Source organism: Anomalospiza imberbis, chromosome 1 (genome assembly GCF_031753505.1).
Source record: "Anomalospiza imberbis isolate Cuckoo-Finch-1a 21T00152 chromosome 1, ASM3175350v1, whole genome shotgun sequence".
Lineage (NCBI taxonomy): Eukaryota > Metazoa > Chordata > Aves > Passeriformes > Viduidae > Anomalospiza > Anomalospiza imberbis.
The window spans coordinates 69,762,031-69,781,409 of NC_089681.1; the positions used below are offsets into that span (position 1 = coordinate 69,762,031).

General features: G+C 39.8%; 1 protein-coding gene across 11 annotated transcripts in view; it reads left to right on the forward strand.

The window, feature by feature from the left end:
• GRB10 (growth factor receptor bound protein 10) overlaps positions 1-19,379 on the forward strand; it is a 146,476-nt gene that overhangs the window by 77,851 nt on the left and 49,246 nt on the right. For all 11 annotated transcript variants that reach the window (XR_011000859.1, XM_068195917.1, XM_068195926.1 and 8 more), the window contains 2 exons: positions 12,331-12,547; positions 15,234-15,375. Coding sequence is in view for 10 of the 11 variants with exons in the window: in XM_068195917.1 (XP_068052018.1) it covers positions 12,331-12,547; positions 15,234-15,375 (359 nt within the window). In the remaining variant the exon portion in view is untranslated. The remainder of the gene's footprint in view (positions 1-12,330; positions 12,548-15,233; positions 15,376-19,379) is intronic.

Here is a 19,379-nt window from a genome sequence, read left to right on the forward strand (position 1 = left end):
GATGAGGTTGGGAACAGTGTGATGTTACGGTTTGTTACAGCACCACTGTCTGAGTGGATCTGTAAATGCACAAGGAGCCTCTTGAACTGGCTGTGCCTTGTTAACCTTCCTAATTAACATACCTTGCTTGAGAATTTACATGTGCATGCACTTCTAAATTTTTATAAGCTAGGATGGCAATAAGTTTATATTTCAAACAAGGCTTCGTGGGGGCTGCTAATTTTTTGTTTATCTTTGCAATTAATTTGTGAGCTTGCTGGTGTTTAAGGACAAAAGGGAGTTACTGTTTTTGTGTATGTTTTTGTGGTTTGTCCTTAAGTGGTTGGAAAATCTTGGAGAGCTCAGGCAGAGTAGAGTGTTCCAAGTCCCTCTGAAATCTGAAGTACTGCAGATGATAGCTTTCAAGTTGCAAGGTCTGCAACTCAAAGACAATTGGGTGATGAGCCCAGTGACTACAGTTTCTAGGCTCCAGAATAACCATAAATATTCTTCAGAAATATGACAATGATTTTTAGAGCCTAAGCAGAAAAAAATATACATTGGGAGAATGTGAAATATACTAAAGTCCAAATACAAGTCACCTCTAAGGATAGCGTGGCATCACTGATGAGTCACTCGGTCAGAGAACTGAGGCCGGGAAGGCTTGCTGCTGGGACACCCATGGGTATTATTCCTATGGTGGCTAACCTGGAGGTGCTGACTTTGTGAAAAAGCCACTGAGAGAGGTCCTTCAGAGCCTTCAGGCTTTACAGCAACACTTCTGGCCTACCTTGAGCTCTGTCCTGTTGACGCATTGCCTCTTTCTAGGTCTAAGCCTTTCTAGGTCTGTAAATACGTGGGCGTGCTTTTGGCTGAGCAAACCAGTCTTCTCTTCTTTTCTGGGCTGTATTTCAGATGTGAAACAGAGCGAGGTGAGCAGGTTGTCTCACCTCTTGAGAACACTGACCCTGTGTCCACAGGTTTTTGGGGTGTCTCTCCTAAGAGGGGTGGTGGGGTGAGTAAAGCAGTGCAGCACAGGACATCAGCGCCCTGCAAGCTCGTTTGAGCGTGACAAGCATCCCTGTCACATGGGGTAAAAGAAGCGGAGACAGCGTCATAAGAAGTGATGGTCTGTTAAAAGAGTACCCTTAAGGGAAAATAGCTTGTGTTCTGCTTCCAGGCTTGTTCTGTGGACGTGCAAGGAGGTGAGTCTAGTCAGGGGATTGGGCTCCATGAGCGCCAGCTAGATGGAGAAGAGCAGCAGGCTGATTTCCCAAAATCTCAGGGTATGCCCTGTGTCCCTGAACTGGGAATGTGCACAGCTTGTGAAATCAGGCATGTGGATCTCAGAAGGAAAACGGGAATAATGGAAAAGTTTGTTTTGACTCATGCCGTGCTGTGATGAGTCTTCTGCATAGCACACCTGCAGATTTCCCCTCTGGGTGAGCCTGATCTTGACTGATTTTCACCAGTGCAGCTTACCTGTGGGATATAAATCACAAAGAACCAGGCTTTGCCTAGCTGAAAAGAACGGAGACTCAATTTGGTGAGTTCAGAAGAAACATTAGCACGTGGTTTTCTTAGGCCTAAATAAAGTTAGGCTGATGTTACTGATTTTCAGTTAAGTTTTGAATGGTAAATGTAGATTACTTGTTCTTTTGTATTGTTGCTGGTCTTGGGGATGTTGGTGACATAATCCTTGATTTGGGTTGGGGGTTCTTTTGGTTGTTATTTTATGTTAAAAAAGCCAAAACAGCTTGACTAATGGGAGTTCTTGGAATCAGTGTAGTCATGGCAGAGAGAAGCATCACAGAGCTTTTATAAATGACTGTTTTCTTCCTGAGCAGAGTGGGGTACAGACACCTTCAGCGGTGGCTCCACACCGCCATTTGGGATGAGACTGCAGCAATATGCTTTGCCATCTGGGGATCCGTGCGGCAGGACTGGAGCGTTCCCTTCTCATGCAGTGGAGGTTCACGCTTCGTTACAGCAGTAATTCCTCTCAAATTATCCACCCTTTGCTGACAAGGCCAAGTGGGGAGATCTCCTTATTCTGCACCCCCAAAGGACAATGTGATTTTTCAGAAGCAGCTGCTTGGCTTGCCTGAAAGAAGAGTCTAAAATAGACAGCTGATTCGGGGACAGCGTATCTGTGTGCAGATGAAATTAAATGCATGCCCCAAAACACTGCTCCTTTAGTAGGGCAAAGAAATGTAGGGAAAGCTTATATTGACGTACTGCCTATGCAATAAGAGGACATCTGGATGGCAGCTGCCTTCGTCTCTGAAGTGAAGCTAAGGTAGTTAGGCTTGCTTATCTTTATTTGTCAGGTACTGGGTTTAAAAGTCAAATCAGAGGCAATTTCTAATGTTCTACAAATAACAACAGCCTTTTAAAGGAGGCTTTTTTTAATGCAGTGTTGCAATTCCAAACAACTCTCCCCCAGTTTAGTCTCTTGTAGATATTTTACCAAAATGACAATTGCAGTTAACACTAAATTATTAAAGCAATTGATAAAAAGAAACCAAAATTACCATGGCATTTAAGCATTTTACTTTTTCATTTGACTTTGGTTCTGTTAAGTTTGACAAGAAGTACCTTAAATATTAAATGTTCCAGTTGTCTGCTTTGTAAGTCCATCAGTCATAGCTAGGTAACTATTATATGCTGAAAACGCAATATTTAACTTGGAAGAATAGCTGATTCATTAATTGCTGTGTGCAACTTTTGGAACTTACATTACGTCCTCAAACATTCTTTTTAAGCCAGCAACAAAACTCACGGTTTAAGCTTGGTGGGAGTAAAGGTTAGCTCAGGTATCAGGTGATGAGGGGCATACCTCATAATAATAATAATAATATCAATAATAATAATAATAATAATAATAATAATAATAATAATAGTATAATGCTTCAGCACCAGCTCTGCAGACCGATCACTTCCTGAAGAGAAATGCTAATGGACGTTCTGTTTTAATCCAATTACTTTTTACTTGAAAGCTTTGTTGAAGTTGTTTTGGATTGGATTTTAAGTGAAGTCCCCTATGCAAGAAGGCTGGAGTTTGCTGGCTGCCAGGCAGGGACTTCCCCAAGCAGTCGGGCAATGCTCTCTTGGAGCAGCCGCCGACGCTGGTGCTGGAGCAGGCAGGGTGTTGCAGGCTTTTGCTGGAACTGTGGCAGCACGTTAGGAGGTTATGCATGATGTTTTCCGGGGCAGGGATAAAGCTTGGGCTTTCTTGGCAGGATGGGAGGGACTAATCCGTGCAGTGGTACTTATATTGATTTTTAAGGCTTGTTCAACTGGGATTACTCAGCTGGGGTATTATGATGTTTAATCAGGGAAGGAGAACACAGGTTCCCGAAAGGAAAGGAAAGCAATAGATGCTTTGACTGTTTTTACCTTTGCCTTTAATAGCTTTAGATTTGCAAGACACATGTAGCTCTTCTCATCTGTGTGAATTTTTAACTTCCTTTTGAACTGTGACTTGTGTAACAGTGTTATTTGTCTATATTTGATTTGCACTCTCACTTTTTTTCTTCTTTTTCTCGGACACAGGTAATAAGAATAAAATATCCAAACAAAACTTTAGAGAATCGCTATGAGTAGAAATCTATATATGGGAAATGGTAGAATAAATTAGGAAAAATAATAATTTTTTTCGTGTAAATACAAGAAAAATACTTAATTATTAGGTATTTCCAAACTTTTTATTCTATTTCTGATGTAGGACTAGGTAATCTTAATAAAAATGCAACTAAACCTGACCTTTTCCTTGTCAAATTGCAGCTCTCACTGATACAAGATATCTTCTTAAAGCCATTCTCTTACAAATATGACTGTCTAATATAATATGCAGTCAAGCATTTACCCTGTGGTCATTTGACAGTATATCAATTCCCCTCTTCATTGCCACCCACTGTTGTGCTTCTTCAGCTCTCACTTGTAAGTTCCTTGATGGCTCAGTAGGTCAGTATGAGTTTGCCTGTTGTCTGAACAGTTCCAGTGGATTTTCTGTTGGTTTCGTATGGGCTACACAGGCCAGGAGCCCTTCTGCTGCCCAGGTGTTCCACACACATGTCCTCTTGAAGGATAAGTGGCAGTCTGTGTATGGTCATCATTTTGGGATATATTGACAGGGCTTGCTTTCTCAATTTTGCTGTTGAGATAATGTATCAGGTGCGAGACACCCAGTTAACCTCACTAGGAAGGTAAGACTTGAATGGAGAATCCCTGGGGTCAGTTGATCTGTCTGTGGCTCATGTTCACTCTTCCTTTTCTTTCTTGTTGTGAGGTAAGGGTGGGCCACAACAAGGCTATAGGTTCATTACTACTACTCACAAAGTTTTGAGTTAAGCTTTAGCTTTCCTTCTGTTCCTGTCTCTTTTTGGGCCAGGAAAATCCATCTGGCCTGTGCACTCTGTGATGTATTGCAGCCTTCACCAATGTAACTGCTCTGTCCTTGAGGGTTTTTTTGAGGATTGGTCTACTCTGACCCCAGGCTTGACAATTGAAAGAATATCTCATTCTGCCTTCTATGGTGCTACTTCTGTCTGCATAACTGAGGCTGGTTTGGGTTTTCTATGTCTTGATAAACCCAAACAAAGAAATGCTTTCTTTTTAAAGGTCTTTATCAGTCTTTTTCTTAAATCAATGAATTAAAAGCAGGTGACACAAGAAAAAGGTACTGGAAAACCACTGAACCTCATGTTCATGGAAAAAAACCCGCAGATGTTACCAGTTGCTTGAAAATTAATCTTTTCACTGGATTTTTTAATCTGCTCAAGAATTATGGTTTCCCGGAGTCTACTTAATCTGGTGTTGTGCTTAAAGGATGTGCTTACTCAATAGTTACTATACAGCAGTGATTGTGCAGGCACTGGCCTGCAAAGAGGGTTTTGAAAGGTGACCGGCTGATTGCTGTCATCAGCGATAGCTGGACAAGGGTGTGCTCCCCTAGCAGGAGGTGGGCAGTCCCAGTGTGCAGTGACACAGGATCAGCTGGTGTCCTGTTTTTTGGGTTCAGACTTTGACCTGATGGTCTTTTAAGAAGGAAGGTATGCTTTCTTTTATTTTTTCCCCCCGCAAAGCTACAAATTTCCTTTGAGAAAACAGGTATCAGGAATTCTGTTTTCTAAATGGTCTGTGTGAACCTAGAAAAGGAACTGGCCGTGACTTACATATTTTAATCTTATCTCTTATAGTTGGAACATGCGCAATCAGAATTCTAGATGGTTTAGATGGCTTCCTTGGATTTCAAACCCCTCTCATACTGATGCCATTAGTGCTTCAACACTTGTGTGTGCAGTAGAGTCTAGCAAGAGTTCAGCAGTGGTGGTGATATCCACCTTCAGCAAATGTCTGACAAAGCAATCAATATCCATCCACTCCACAAAAGGACCAACCTGACTCTGCAGTCCTTGGGTTAGAAATGGGAACATGTACAGTGGGAAGTGCTTCTGAATGTTATGTGAATAATTGCAGCACTGTCAAAGGGCAAAACCAGTAAAATCTCCATCAGAGACATGCTTTGCCTTAGTTTATCCTCGTAAGTAACGAATAAACCCTCCTTGGCCACCCTCCCTTCCCTGAAATACCTAGCTTTCATCATTTTCACTTTTTGGGATGTCAAGCATTAGGTGTAAACTGGACAAAACCAAAATTTTTAATTTTTAAGCCTTCAATCTTTTTCTATCAGAATTCCTAAAACTCATTTTACCCACTAATCCAAGTGTACAACTTCATTCCTTCCTGCTGCAGGGCACCTATAGCCAGTTGTTCCTGTTGCTTATTGAAGCTTTGGTTTTTTAGGAGCACTTTTCATATGTAGCTTATTCCTATAGTTGTTACCTAGCAACATTAACGTTGTTCAATTTAATATATCTTCTATTTCAAGAAATCTATCAGGTGTGTTTTGAGAACATATCTAGAGTCCAACCATGAACCTTTAGAAAAGAGGTGTGAAATAATAAAGAGAATTCTCTCCATCACCTGTAATTAATGTATGTATACTTGGTGTTAGCCATCACAGCCGTACTGGCAGAAATAGGAATAGATGCATGTGGCATTTAAAAATCACCTGGAGAATACTGGAGCGGTTCACTGTTGATTTCTCTGTGTGGTTCTCTGGTTTCAGTGTGCTCAGAGGGCACAGATGCCTATCTCAATTTCATGCTCTTTTACCAACCAGCATCTCTATTTCTTGCTCTTCTCTCCACAGCATGGTCCATTTAGCATTTTGCAAGCTACACATGCACTGATGTGACATTTTGTAGGCCAGCAACTGTAGTTACAGTACAAAATAGAGAATTTCACTTTTCTGAAGAACATTAGAATGCAATAAAAGACAGGTATGCAGAGGCCCATAAGGAGACTTACAGGGCACATAAAGTTTTGGGGTTCAGGCTTGTAATTTTTAATTCAAACTGTGGCTGCTCTGGGCTTAGTGATGCCTCCAGGACACAAAGTTGTGTTTGTGCCTTCTGCTTTCACTTTAAATGAACAAAAAACCCTTTAAGCTTCTAATGTTCAACTGAGGCAGTCTTGATATTTTTATAATTCTGTCTGACAGCCTTCTCTGATCTGGAGAACAGTGTGAAAGCATAGGGTTTGCAAGTGTTTTTTATGTTGTCTTTTTGTTTCTTGTGGTAAACTTCCTATCCATATGGAGCTTTCAAGAAATCAGGAGGGGAGAGATGGAATAGAATTGGAGCTGATATTGGGAACAGAGGGTGTCATTCAGCTGTAGCATCACTGTAGAGGGCACGGTAGGGTTTTTAAAAAATTGTAAGAGATCTGCTTATTATCATCCACCTTCTGTTGCATGCATCTCTCAGAGGTGTAGAAGCTGCCAAGTACTAAATACATGCATCCGTAGGGGGCTGTAGATACCAATTGTATGAAAATTGCAGATCAACTGGTGCCTGTGGCATTAGTAGAAGCTGAAAGCAGACTACGGAGGGATATGAGACATTTGTGTAAACATAGCAAGTGTAGTAACTAGCTCAGAGGGAGAAAGTAATAGAGGAGTACGAGTGGACTTCTTTTGGCATCATTACAACTGTGTTTTGTCAGTAATAGTACACTTTCAAAAAACTGTAGTGATGGAGACTTCTGAAAAGTCTTTTCAAAATGTCATTTGGACATGGTACTGGAGGGACATGCTGCAGTGCTCTTGTGCAAGGGGTGCCCTTAATATGAAGGGTAGTCTTGTAAAAGGGTTTGTGTACACATCACACCGTGGTAATCCTTACCTGCATTTTTGATCCTAAAACATGAGATTTACACAATGCCAAACCCTTGCTAAGCTTAATTGCATCACCAGTATGAATCAGAATAAGTAACATGCAGTTTTAGAGGATTTGAAATAGGATCTTGAAATAGACACCTCAAGTACTTTATATGTCTTCTTCTTTTCCCTTTTCCACTGTACCTTTCTGGTACAGTTCTGTTCATTTCACTATAAATGTATTTTCCCTGTATCACCTGTGATTTACATAGTGTTTCATTGCATCATCAATGCATGATGGTAGGCTGTATGCAACTATTAGTTCCTTTTCTTTCACTGTTTCTACCTGTCTCCTTGAGGGTTAATTCAAATGTGCTGGAGGGGCTGCTCACAACTTGAATACCATGTTCTACTCAGCTAACTTCAGCGAAATCTTCTATTAGGTATATCTTAGCTTTTTTGTCAAGCTGGCTCTCGAATGTGCTGCTCTGAAACTCATTTTGCTGGTGTTAGGTTGTCAGATAGGAATAGGTCATCAATCAACAGCTGCCTATCTGTATCTAACACTTGTTTATAGATGTGCTGTTAAGTTTCTTATATATCAGACTTAATTCCATGGCGACAGAGAAGTGCTATAGTCTCATACTGAATTCCTAGTAGCTCTTGCATCAGTTATCTCTGGGAACTGATACAAGGGATAATGCCGGATTATTAAATTAAAAAATGAGCAAACAAGAACAATTTTTTTTAATAAAATGTTTTGCAAGCCTCTTAAATCACAACTAATTTAAGTCCTGTGATGTTTTTCAAAGTGTTCCCTATGAACTGTGGACCATATGTGAAAGAGAAGGGTGTTTGCTGAACTGTCATTTAGAGACATTAAATGCATCCTGGTCTGTAGTCCAAACCTGAGATTCTTTCCATGTTCATCTCTTTTTCAGTAAATAGAATTTCTGCAATGCAGTGAGACCCCTGATAGCCATGAAAATACCTACTTTCTTCAGGAAGCTGGCACAGCTGAAGATGAGCAGGATCATTTCAGCTTTATGTCACTTCAGAATAAGTGGGATCCTGCTTAGTCTTGTTAGCTGAGCTTAACATGTTAAGGCCAACAACTACCAAAATAAGTAAATAAATGAGGATCTAGGGGATAGAGAAGGGCTAGAAGCAGAAAGGCAAGTGGGACATGGTTAAGTACAGATTAAAGTTTGCTCAGGCCTAATTTAGGTGTTATCATCCCTCCTATGTTATGCTCTAAAACATTAAAAAGGTATTCAAAAAGTGCTTTTTTTTAAATGGAGCATGATAGCATACCTACCTAGCTAGCTTAACTATCTTAATACAGTTTTTGTAACAAAGTTTTCCTCTTTCCTTGAATTGAACTTTTAAATCTTTTCTTGTAATTGAAATCATGATTTACTTTACCAAAAATATTACTTGCAACATCCAGTGGAGCTGGTTTCTGAACAAAGCCAAAGTTTAACAAATTGTGGGCAAAGAAACAAAAGGAAGTTCAGACAGCTGCCAGTGTGTGCACTTTGGTTCTAGTTTGGGAAAGAACATAGTTCACAGAAGAGTCTACAAAACTGCCAGTACCCTGTCCACCACCAGAAGTATGTCAGAGCTAGGTTTTGCAAGTGTTCTCATTTAAAAATGACAGTCAAAAGTTAAGGGCTGTTTGCATGTTTATGCATGGCAGTGCTAAGTAGCCTCTGTGCTGTTCAGTTGAAATGGAAGAATAGACCTTGAATATCCCCTTTCCTACCCCTTGATTTTATGGTAGAATTCAATACAGATTAAGGAAAATATAATTTTGTATCCCTGGAAGTGCATGTATGCAAGATATTTGGGGAGCTGGAAGCTCCTCAGCTACCTGTAACTCTGGCTGCTAGATTCTTTCAGGTCAGTCACAAAATCTGGGTGGGCATATTTAGAGGACCAGCATGGTGCTGTGCTGGATCAAAGTCCAATAATGTGCAAATTTTGCTGTTAACTAGCATGCCTTCTCAAAGTCAGTTTTGTCAACATTTTTTTTTTCTGCATAGGGTTGTCTTGATGGAGGCGGGATCTCACTGGTTGGTAGAGAGAGATACTTTGAAGGATTGCACTGTATATTAAATACCCTTCTGAACAGTATGCCTGCACACGGTTGAAACAGTTAGAAATCCTGTGGAGGGCTTATTTGATTTTTGTTTAGTTAAGCTCTGTGGAGAGCCATCACAGTAACATACTGGATTACTTGGCAGGCTGAGACATCTGCTGGCACTTCCGAGGTGTAGGCTATGGCAGTGAGGTTTCCTATTGCATCATGCTGAAATCTCTCCAAAACGTAATGGTATTTAGTAGTAAATGCCATTGTATAGAGATGAAACTGTATGAAATCCAAGATTGCAGGCTTTGTCTTCAAAAAGATTAAGGATCTTAAGGATCTTTAGCTCCTGCAAAAGTTTTATAGCAAGACTGAGGGCTATTATTAACAGTGCTTCACCCACAGAGAAAAGGAGCTGACAGAGGAGTGAAACCAGATTCTGGACTTCAGTGCAGCATATTATTAGGAAAACTCTATATGCACCTTGTCAAGTGCCTATCCTGTTAGAAATTGAATTTAGGTGTGTAATTGATATATTTAAAAGCCTGCTAATGGTAATTCAATGCTTTAAACTATGTACTTGTTTTCCTTAGCGTTTTCCATGAAGTGCCTCATTTTATGCATATTAGGCTGCATAGGACACCTTTGCAATTATTTGCTTGTTCAGGGATAGCTTGAGATGACTCTTAATCATTCCTCCCATGTTACAATCATCTGAAAACATAATGATCTTGCACGCTAATAGCTTTGTCTAAATTGTCAATAAATTAGCACCCTCAGGGACCAAGTCATATGGACTTCCACTGAATATATGCCTCGACTTTCTTCCCTTTCTACTTTTCGCCATGCTAAACAATTGCTGTTAGTTGCTGTAATTTACTCCCTGACTCTGTGGTCAGGCTCTGTCTTTTATGTATCCTACATCCAACCCCTAAGCTTTTACTTGACAGCCATCTGACACCCTACAGCTCTGTACTTTAGATGAATGATAAAATTTAAAAGCCTTGTAATTCGGCCTCTCCCTCTTTATACTCCTACTTCTATGGTTCCCTTGTGATTGCTCAAGAAGTGTTTTCAATATATCCTCTCCAAATAGGATAAGAATCTGGAGGATGGAGTGAAATTTAAATTGCAGCTCTGTCTCAAGATCGCTAAAAATAGCAGGAAAATTATTGTAGACTTTGTCCAAGCAAAGCAAAGCTTAGATTGTTGAAAATGCATCAGCTAGCTGACATACGGAGAAGATGCTGTAACCTAGTGAAGGTGAGTCTAGTAGTAGTGTAGTAGCTGTTAAATACAAAAATTGAGGGAAATTGAAAGGAAAAAACCTGTTTGTGGGGTGATGTGGTGGTTTTTTGGGGTTTTTTTTTGTTTTGTTTTTATTTTTGGTTTTTTGACTTGTCCAAACCTTGAAATCTTCTTGAGTACATTCTAAGTGAAGGCTAAGTGGCTGTTATTTTATAGGAAAGAGCCTACTGACTTGCAGTGAGAAACATGGCATTTCAGGTCACTAAATAGAGCTCAGGTGTAGGGGCATGACCAGAAACCTGTTTAATTCTGAGCAGGTCCTTTGTTCACCCGACACTGAGAATGGAGGTCATCAGTATCCCAATACAATTGCCATGTAAATGCCATGTTCAGATCTCATTATGGTTATCAAGGCATGTCGTTGGTGGACAGAAATTGAGTCATGCTGTTTTAGATTATATCCTCAAGAAATGTGGTATTTGTATAAAATCATTTATGGTATCTAAAAGAAAATAGTGCAGCTGTTTGCAAGCTGCTTCTGATGGTTCATTTACCTAGAAAACATGGCAAAAGAATGGATATTGGAAAATACAGTGTGTTTAAGGTGCAAAGCAGTGTGTGTTTGCCAGCTCCACTGATTGTCTCTACTTTCCGTCCCTATCATGAAGAGTTTTGTGAGACAGAAAGTTTGCAGGCAGCAATGGTATGTTTTGCCAGGCCAGTTGATACAGCTGGAAAATAAGGGCACAGTTTTGGCTGCACAAGGCTCTATTTGGTCAGGAGTAGCTGTTCCGGCAGTGGCTGTGCTGTAACCAGAAGCAGCTATCGATGTGTGTGTTCGTCAGCCTGCTGAACTCCTGATAGGGAGTGATGTAACTTGTGGCTAGGGAGTAATTACAGTGCTCTGCAAGAGGAGTTCAGAGAGTGGTTAGTGCAGAGGGCTTGCAGAGTTCCCTTGTCTTGCAGAGTAATTAGGATCGTTAAGGAGGAATTATTGAGCACAAGTTATTTATTTACAGTGAGGTAAGGTGGTGTATATAGAAAGGTTGATGCCCTTTTTAGGGACTGATGTTCCTCCAGCCAGCCACACCACATCCTTGGTTGATTTACTTTGTACTTTTTAAGGTAGAAGTCTGTCTATCACAATGCAAGAGCAAGGATACAGATAGATCTTTTTATATGAAAGTTGCTGGACTGCCCTTCAAAATACTATATCACAAAAATACGGTAGGATTTTTAACAAGATATAGTGTTCACTTGTATAATGATGTCTTCCAGGACTGCAGCACTGTCTTAGTTTTTTTTCTTCTAAATTATTCTGTCTTGTGAAGTATTTATTACAGTGTTGGACAATCTAAACTTGATACTTTGCCAAGCCAAACTGAGGTATTTCTAAGTGATATGCTTTGGAAATATATGGCAGTTTATCAGTAAGTGAAGTGGTGCTTCACATTAGCATTGTCATTATTAGAAATCCCACCAAATTCTGGTTTGATAAACACACACACACACACACACACACTTATATATATAGTAAATACTGTAATATTTTTTCTGTGTCCATAGCTTTTCTCCATGGAAGACAAAACAAATGTCCATTGCTGGCTCTTACTAGTTGTGGTTTTCTACTCTAAGAGAAATACATTATTTCTGCAATAGTAATTTGCAGAGTAAAAATGTAGTTATATAATTATGTTATAATTTTATTGAAACTTAGTATTTGCTCTTGGCACGTTTCTTTTGCCTGGGACTTCCAGGTGTGTTACACTGCCTTTATTTTGTCTTTCAGATGATGATGTGGACCTGGAAGCTTTGGTAAACGACATGAATTCCTCATTTGAAAGTTTATACTCTACATGCAGCATGCAGTCGGAAACCACTCCGCTCCTCCAGAATGGCCAGCTGAACCGCAGCCAGCTGCCATCCTCAGGGTCCAGCACCCTGCAGCCCATGTCCCCGAGGCAGAAGGTGCAGCGCTCCCAGCCAGTGCGCATCATGGCAGTCAGGTAGGGACAAGGCACTCACCTCCTTTTCCATAAGTTGTCATTGTCTGCCTTCAAAAGGACTATATTTTAAAATAGGAGATCCACTTTGGTGTGGAGCTTAGTGTTAGACTGGACTTTTGCATAAAAAAATGTACTGAGTAGGTAAAGGACATAATATTTCCACGTATTGTCACCCTTCTTTTAGTCAAGGTTTGATGTTTCTGAGTAGCTGATTTGTAGAAGTGTGTCATTGGTACCAATTGGCAGAAGCTATATCCATATTTGGATGTTATTCCAAACTGTTAAAACCAGTGCTCTCAAGTCTGGTGTCCACTGACAGCCTATAGGTTTTATTAAACATAAGAGATTATGGTAGATCATGCTCAAATACTTTTGATATACAGAAAGTGCCTCTCTCTTTGTGGAGGTTTCCTGAATTGTTTAAGACCAACAAACAAAAAAGGAGCATGTCTTAGTTATATATCTGTTCTTCACAGAGCACTTTCAACTCACTGACTTGAGTGCACTGTGTAAGTCATTACCAAAAAAAAGTGTTAAAGTTGTCCTCCTGTTGTAGGGCTGAGGACTGGAATTCAGGCTTCAAGTGGAGAACTCTTGATGGTGATGGGAGAGTATATAGGTGATGTACAGGTTCCTAAAATCTTTTTAGGCAGCAGCAGGAAGGGAGTTCCTGTCAATGCTGAGTGGTAAATTAATTTCTTTCCTACTAGTTAACAGTTTGTTCTTTGAAGGAAGTGAAAAGTAATATAATAAAAGAAAAATTCCAAGTGTAGAAGGGGTGGCTTCTAACTTTTAACACTGATGTATTGCTTATAGGAATGGTATACTTACGACAGGCAGCTTTTCTATTTGAATGGGTATGCAGTGCAGCTAAGTCAGCTGATGATGCCATCAGTTCTACAAATGTTTCATAGTTAACCTTGAATGGGGCTGTACTAGAAACTGTACTCTATGGAGTCCTATAGCTGTTAATATTTTGTAAATATCTCAGTCAAAACACTTAAATTATTTTTGGTATTTAAAAGCTTAGCAACTCTTATTTTGAGAACACTCTGCTTTTTTGAAATCTGTACTTGCATGCACACCAGAACATCCTGTTTATCATCATCAAAGAAGGTAATGGTGAAGCTTCTATTCAGGGTTATCTGGACCTATCTTGTTTGCTGCCAGAACAGAGTGATTGGCTGTGATCTCCTAGGAGTACAGGTTTATGTGTGTATCAGTTATGAAGTAAATGATCCACTGGCAGCAGTACAGGCACAGCAGAGTACAGCACGCAGAACTCCCAGCTTCAGGAAGCCACACCTTTCAAATTGTATTGAGTCTGTGGTTCCACTTCTTACAGTGGAGGTCAGTAAAAAACTTGCAGTACAGCGCCCTGTTGCACAGATATGACATGTCTACTGGTCTGAAGAAATCTTACAGTGTCCTTTTACCCTGTGCTGTAGAGAACTGCACACATGGGGAGCACAAAAAAAAATACATGAAGAAGTTAGGTCAAGTAGTTGTTGGCATAGTTCATAGTTATGGTTGGAACCTGCTATTTATTGCAACCCCCCAGATCTGTAAGACTCATTCATGGAGCAGATTTCACAGTAGTTAAATTTTGTCATCTGCCAGGTACAGGCAAAGACAATGAGAGTACCCAGAGTGGGAGATGCTGCTGTGGCCAAACCCAGCAGTTGTCTCCCAGGCAGCTCTGTTGAGGAGGCTCTGCTTGCTGAAGGCATGCAGAAAAATGAGAGCAAACTGAGGTTTTAATGATTTGCCTTTCAAATCCAGGAGTGTAGTTGATTTGGAAATTTTCGTGATTGCCACTAGATGGTGCCTTCTGCTTAGACATTGAAGGGCAGCCTGCTGCAGTCAGCTAGTGCATCTTCAGTGGTGATGCCCTGGCAGCAGGGAAACCAAAAGCCATCTGTGTAGTCATGAATAGGTCTTACAGCTTTTCTGGTAGGTTTTAGTTTTTCTTTTGTTGGTATGGGCACTGCAGGTTACTATAAACTGGAACTTGAAACTCTGTTACATGTAGACTCATGAGGCGTACTTCGGTGGATGCAAACTTCTCTGAACAGTAACTGTACAGCAGGCATAAGGTGGGAGGGTACAATTCCAGCTAATTGCTTATTGCTAAAGCCACGCCTTTGCCTTTTCATTTCTCCAGGAAATGCCGAGTTGCTTGGAGATAGAATCTGGTATTATAATGAGGCGACAATATTGGTTTAAGTCTCAGCTTAGAGAACTCTACAGTAGGGTACATGTTTGTTTTCAAATCCACTTGGAATTTGGCTCTGAGTGACTGCCATTGTTTTCTCCTCTTTCACGTTGGTTTGGAAGAGCTTTACTGACTTTCTGGCACACACAGCTTAAGCTTGTAATCTAGTGCTTACAACATTGAGTACAGATAGATACTTCTGTTTATTTTATTTGCACAGTTACCTCAGTTACTCATCCAAGTAATCAAATTATGAGCAACAAAACAAGCATGGATGCCTGACTGGTCATTTTTTACATGCAATTACCTACTTTGTGCTAGGAGTTGCTGTAACTGTATAGTAGTTACCTAGAAAAAGAGTGGGTTTGAGTCCTTGCCTTTAGTGTCATTATCACAAACTCTGGGGCAAGAGAGCAAGGTCTAGTGATGCCAGTTTGCTCCTCTTAATGCATAGTGCTTCTGAATTTATAGGCGTCTTCAAGAAGAAGAACAGCAATTCCGAACATCGTCTTTGCCGGCCATCCCAAATCCCTTCCCAGAACTTTGTAGCCCCGCAAGCTCTCCAGTGCTGGCCCCTGGATCTTTACCTCAGAGTCAACCTGCTAGTAAGCATGTGAGTATGGGATGAATCCATTTGCGTGCAAACCAGCAGTGGACTGCTTCATTTTGAAGGCAGAAAGAAAGCTTCCAGATAAGTAAAAACACTTGTGGACTTTGTCTGTGAGTAGGGCAGCACTGGCCGAGAGAGTATCTTCAAATAGGCTTCAGACGTCTTTTAAAAGGTTTGTAAGAAGGATGTGTAGAAATGAAGTAATCCTCTTTCAGACAAATGCGTGTTGTGAATAGAGCAGTAATGCTTAATATCCTTCAGGTTTTGTTATTCAGTCTAAAGATGTACTAATTCTGAAGTCAAGTGAATTATCTTAGAGTTAGATGAGGATCTGTGCCTTTTATACTGCATATTTTAGGTGTCACAAAAATACTGAACAGCTGAATTCTTTAAAGACATGGTGGTGCTTTATTTGCTATTTTTCATGAAGGTGCTCAAAAAGCAAAGGTGTTCTTTAGAGCTTGTAACTAGGCACAGCTCATTGTAACGGATTTAAGGGGAAGGTTGTCCCATGGAAAGCTGATGGAGTAATTTTCTGGGTTCTTGGCAGTTAAGATAACCCAGACTGAGTTTTCATGTGGTGCAGAGCAGTAACCTCAGTGACACAGCAGTATTTTTTCTCTGTCCTACTCCACTCTGTTAGAAGCAATAATCTTGTTTTGTGTCTTTCCTCAAGCACACTTGAAGACTAAAGCTGGCTTCAAAAACCTTTATTTTGTAAGCTGTGCTGACCTGCATGGGAATGAAAAGATGGGTTACTCTGGCTATTGCTTGCAACAATTCTGTTCTTGAGTACTCAAAAATATTGAGAAGTTCTGTGTCATTGCTCCATTAGTTTGTAATTAGCTCCTACATCTTCTCTGAGAGATAAAGGGCTTGTATACCGCTACAAGCAGTAGACCCAAATGTGTGCCTTTGTGTGTTCTGTGTTGCGTTACAGCGCCATAAACAGCTGCCCCCTTTTCTGAGAGACACAGTGCATCTCCACTGGTTTTACTGTATTTCTTACACGTACAAGACAGACAGATAACCAATCATGCCCTGGGAAAAAATTGAGCCATCTAATTGGGAATTTAGCACAGGGTCCTGTCAGAGACCCAGGTACTAGCTAAGCAGAGAGGCTGTTTTGCCAAGGCAGTGTTGATGTGTCTCTGGGGAGATGAAACCAGGGCAATTCTGCCTCCTGGCACTTGCCATCAGGACAGCAACATAGCTGTCTTTCTGAAATAAATTTTAGTTTCTGATGAACCTGTGTTTACTCTCTCCAAATATTCTCCTGGTTCAGGGTTTCTTTGCCTTTTAGCTCTATGTTTTACTAAAATTACCCAAGCCACCCTAAACCTGGGTCTGTAAAACCTTAAGGAACCCTAAATGATCTGTGAGTCATTTTTTCATCGAATTTAGAAACTAGTGGTTTAACAGCAGATAAATTTAAAAATACCAGTATTTTAATGTATATAAGAGGATGGCCATAAAAGCAGAATAAAAATTTTTTTATTTTCACAAGTTTTGCCTTATAATTTTTTTAAAAAATTATTCTACCTTACTTTAAAATGAAAAATTTTGACAAATGTTTTGAAAGCCTAAAATGAAATAATTTATATTTTATAGATATGCCTGCTGCTGAATTTTTTAATCAGAGACAATCCATTACAGTGTCAAAACCTTTTAGGGTACAAGCTGAGGAGGTAAAGCATGTTGGGCAATAATGGTTTCTTTTGTAGATGCAAATACACTGATCATTTCAGACTGTCAACTCATTGGAGGTAGTTGAGAAACACTGGCTCAGGGTGAGGGAAGAATAGGGAAGTGTTCTTTTTCTCTCTATCAAAGTATTTTGCTCTCATTAATGAAGGGTTAGAGAAACAAAACTGAAAAAACCTTCTATTTTTGAAGTATGAAAGATTAAAGAGAGTAGGTTTGGTTTCTTCATGAAGGAGGAAAACTATCTCAATTTTAAACATTGAATATCACTGAATAACAGAGTATTCTCTCTGTTCAGCCTCCACTTAATTTGTTGAACTTAGTTTTAGCTCCCTTCATGGGAATCTGCTAGACATCATGAGTAAAAAAAATTAGTAACTTAAGAAGTGTTATACATCTTTCCAACATCAAACCATTAAAAAATGTCGACTTTGGGAATTTGAGTAAATTATTTTAGGACATGCTCTGGCTGAGATAAACGTCCATCAATAGAATACAAACTACTGATTAATAAAATGAGTGTTGAACTTAGTTAAAGGAGTGCAATAGCAAGTTTTAGTACCTGGCAGTTAGGGAAAATAAGTTGTGCTTTAAGGAAAATATAAATACAATGTTAAATGCTAACCAAGGTAAAACATCAAGATGCTTAATTCAGGTTCTCTGCTTGCAAATTATGAACACAGATTAAAATTGGAGATGGGAATGAGCTATTCTGTTTACATGGGATATATGAGGTGCTAGTGAATTCCTTTGGTGCTTCTTGAGCATTTACAGGTAAATAAGCCAATAGCAGTTCCAGCCAGCAGTGCTGCAACTCTGATCACACAGGGCATCACGGCACACGCGTGGAGGAAGTGTTGCCTTTGGTCAGCTCATATTTGTGGCATTTGAGAGGGTCTCAGGTTAATGTAACCTTTGGGGATTTCAGAAAGAAGTATTATGTTTGCTGACCATGTGAAACAATGGAGAGATCACTGGGAAGCTGGGGGGTCTGATGACTTCATAAGAAAGGAAATGTTAGTATTGTTCCTCCTGGAACACCTCACTGTTGTTTAATAACTGTAAAATACAACTATGCGATGATAAAATCTAGTAGTGGTTATGCAAGAGGAATTCAAAGATCCAGTCTTGTTAAACATAGAAGAGTCTCATGTCGTATTGCCAAGCCTTAGGCATAAAGAAATGCCAGCTCTGTTCAAGTTTTACTGAAAGTTAAACTTTTTCCCAGTATAAAAAGTTATACTTTTTCCCAGTGTATTGTTTCCTGTAGGAAAAGGATGCAGGTGTGAATGAAAGAGTGAGTAAAGAAGCTTTCAGGTCATAAAGCTTGAATTACATTTTTGGCTGAAAAAATGGATATTGTCTTTTCTCATATGCAAAATTTTATTGTGTAGCTGGAACCTGACATACAAATTTCTTGTTAATTCTGAGTCTCTTTCTTATTTTTTGATGTAGTTGCCACTGTTTTTTTTTAGCAAGCAGTTCACAGCATTGCTTTATGCACTGCTCTGCATTTATTTCCTACTCTAGGCTCAGCAAAGAAAGATAAAAACAGTAAAGCAGTGAAAAATAACTGTAACAAACCTTTCTTACTTTTTTGTGCTAGGTTATTTTTTCTGTCTTCTCATGGTGACAAAGCATTTTCTTTATGTACTCAAAAAAGTGCATTAATTTCATTTTGTGGAAAATATTTTTACGAGATCTGTTGGGTAATGGTACTATTTTCACCACAGCAGGAAGCAGTATGCCACCTCTAACTCTGCTGCCAGTCAGGCACTGAATACTGCTTTTAAAGCTGATGGCTGCAGCAGTCTACTGCAGCTACCCCCCAGAAGACAGACAACAGTGGGAGATAACAGGTCCTCAGTACTAGCACAAAACTAAGCACACCTGTAGGCAAATGGGATCATCATTTAATTGGAGAAGCAATCTGGGAGGTAAAACTGGAGTATTAGGCTTATTGAAATCATTTCAGATTTGTTTGTTAGGGTTTTTTTTAATTCTGGATAATCTTCTTTGCTTTAGAAAAAGAACTTAATCTTGTGGATAATTCTTTTCTGAGCACACGAAGGTTGAGAAACTGGCACATGATTTAGTAGTAAAAGGCTTAGAAGAGAAATAACTGTGAACTTTTAGGTTACATTTCAAAGGCTATCCTGCACTGAACAACATTCACAGTGGCAACATGTGTGCTGACAGGGTTGTGTGACCAAACAAACCTGGTGATGGACATTCAGAAATTATTTTTAATTAAAGAGATACACGCCTCTTTGGAGTTCAGCAGTATGATCCTTTATTGCAGG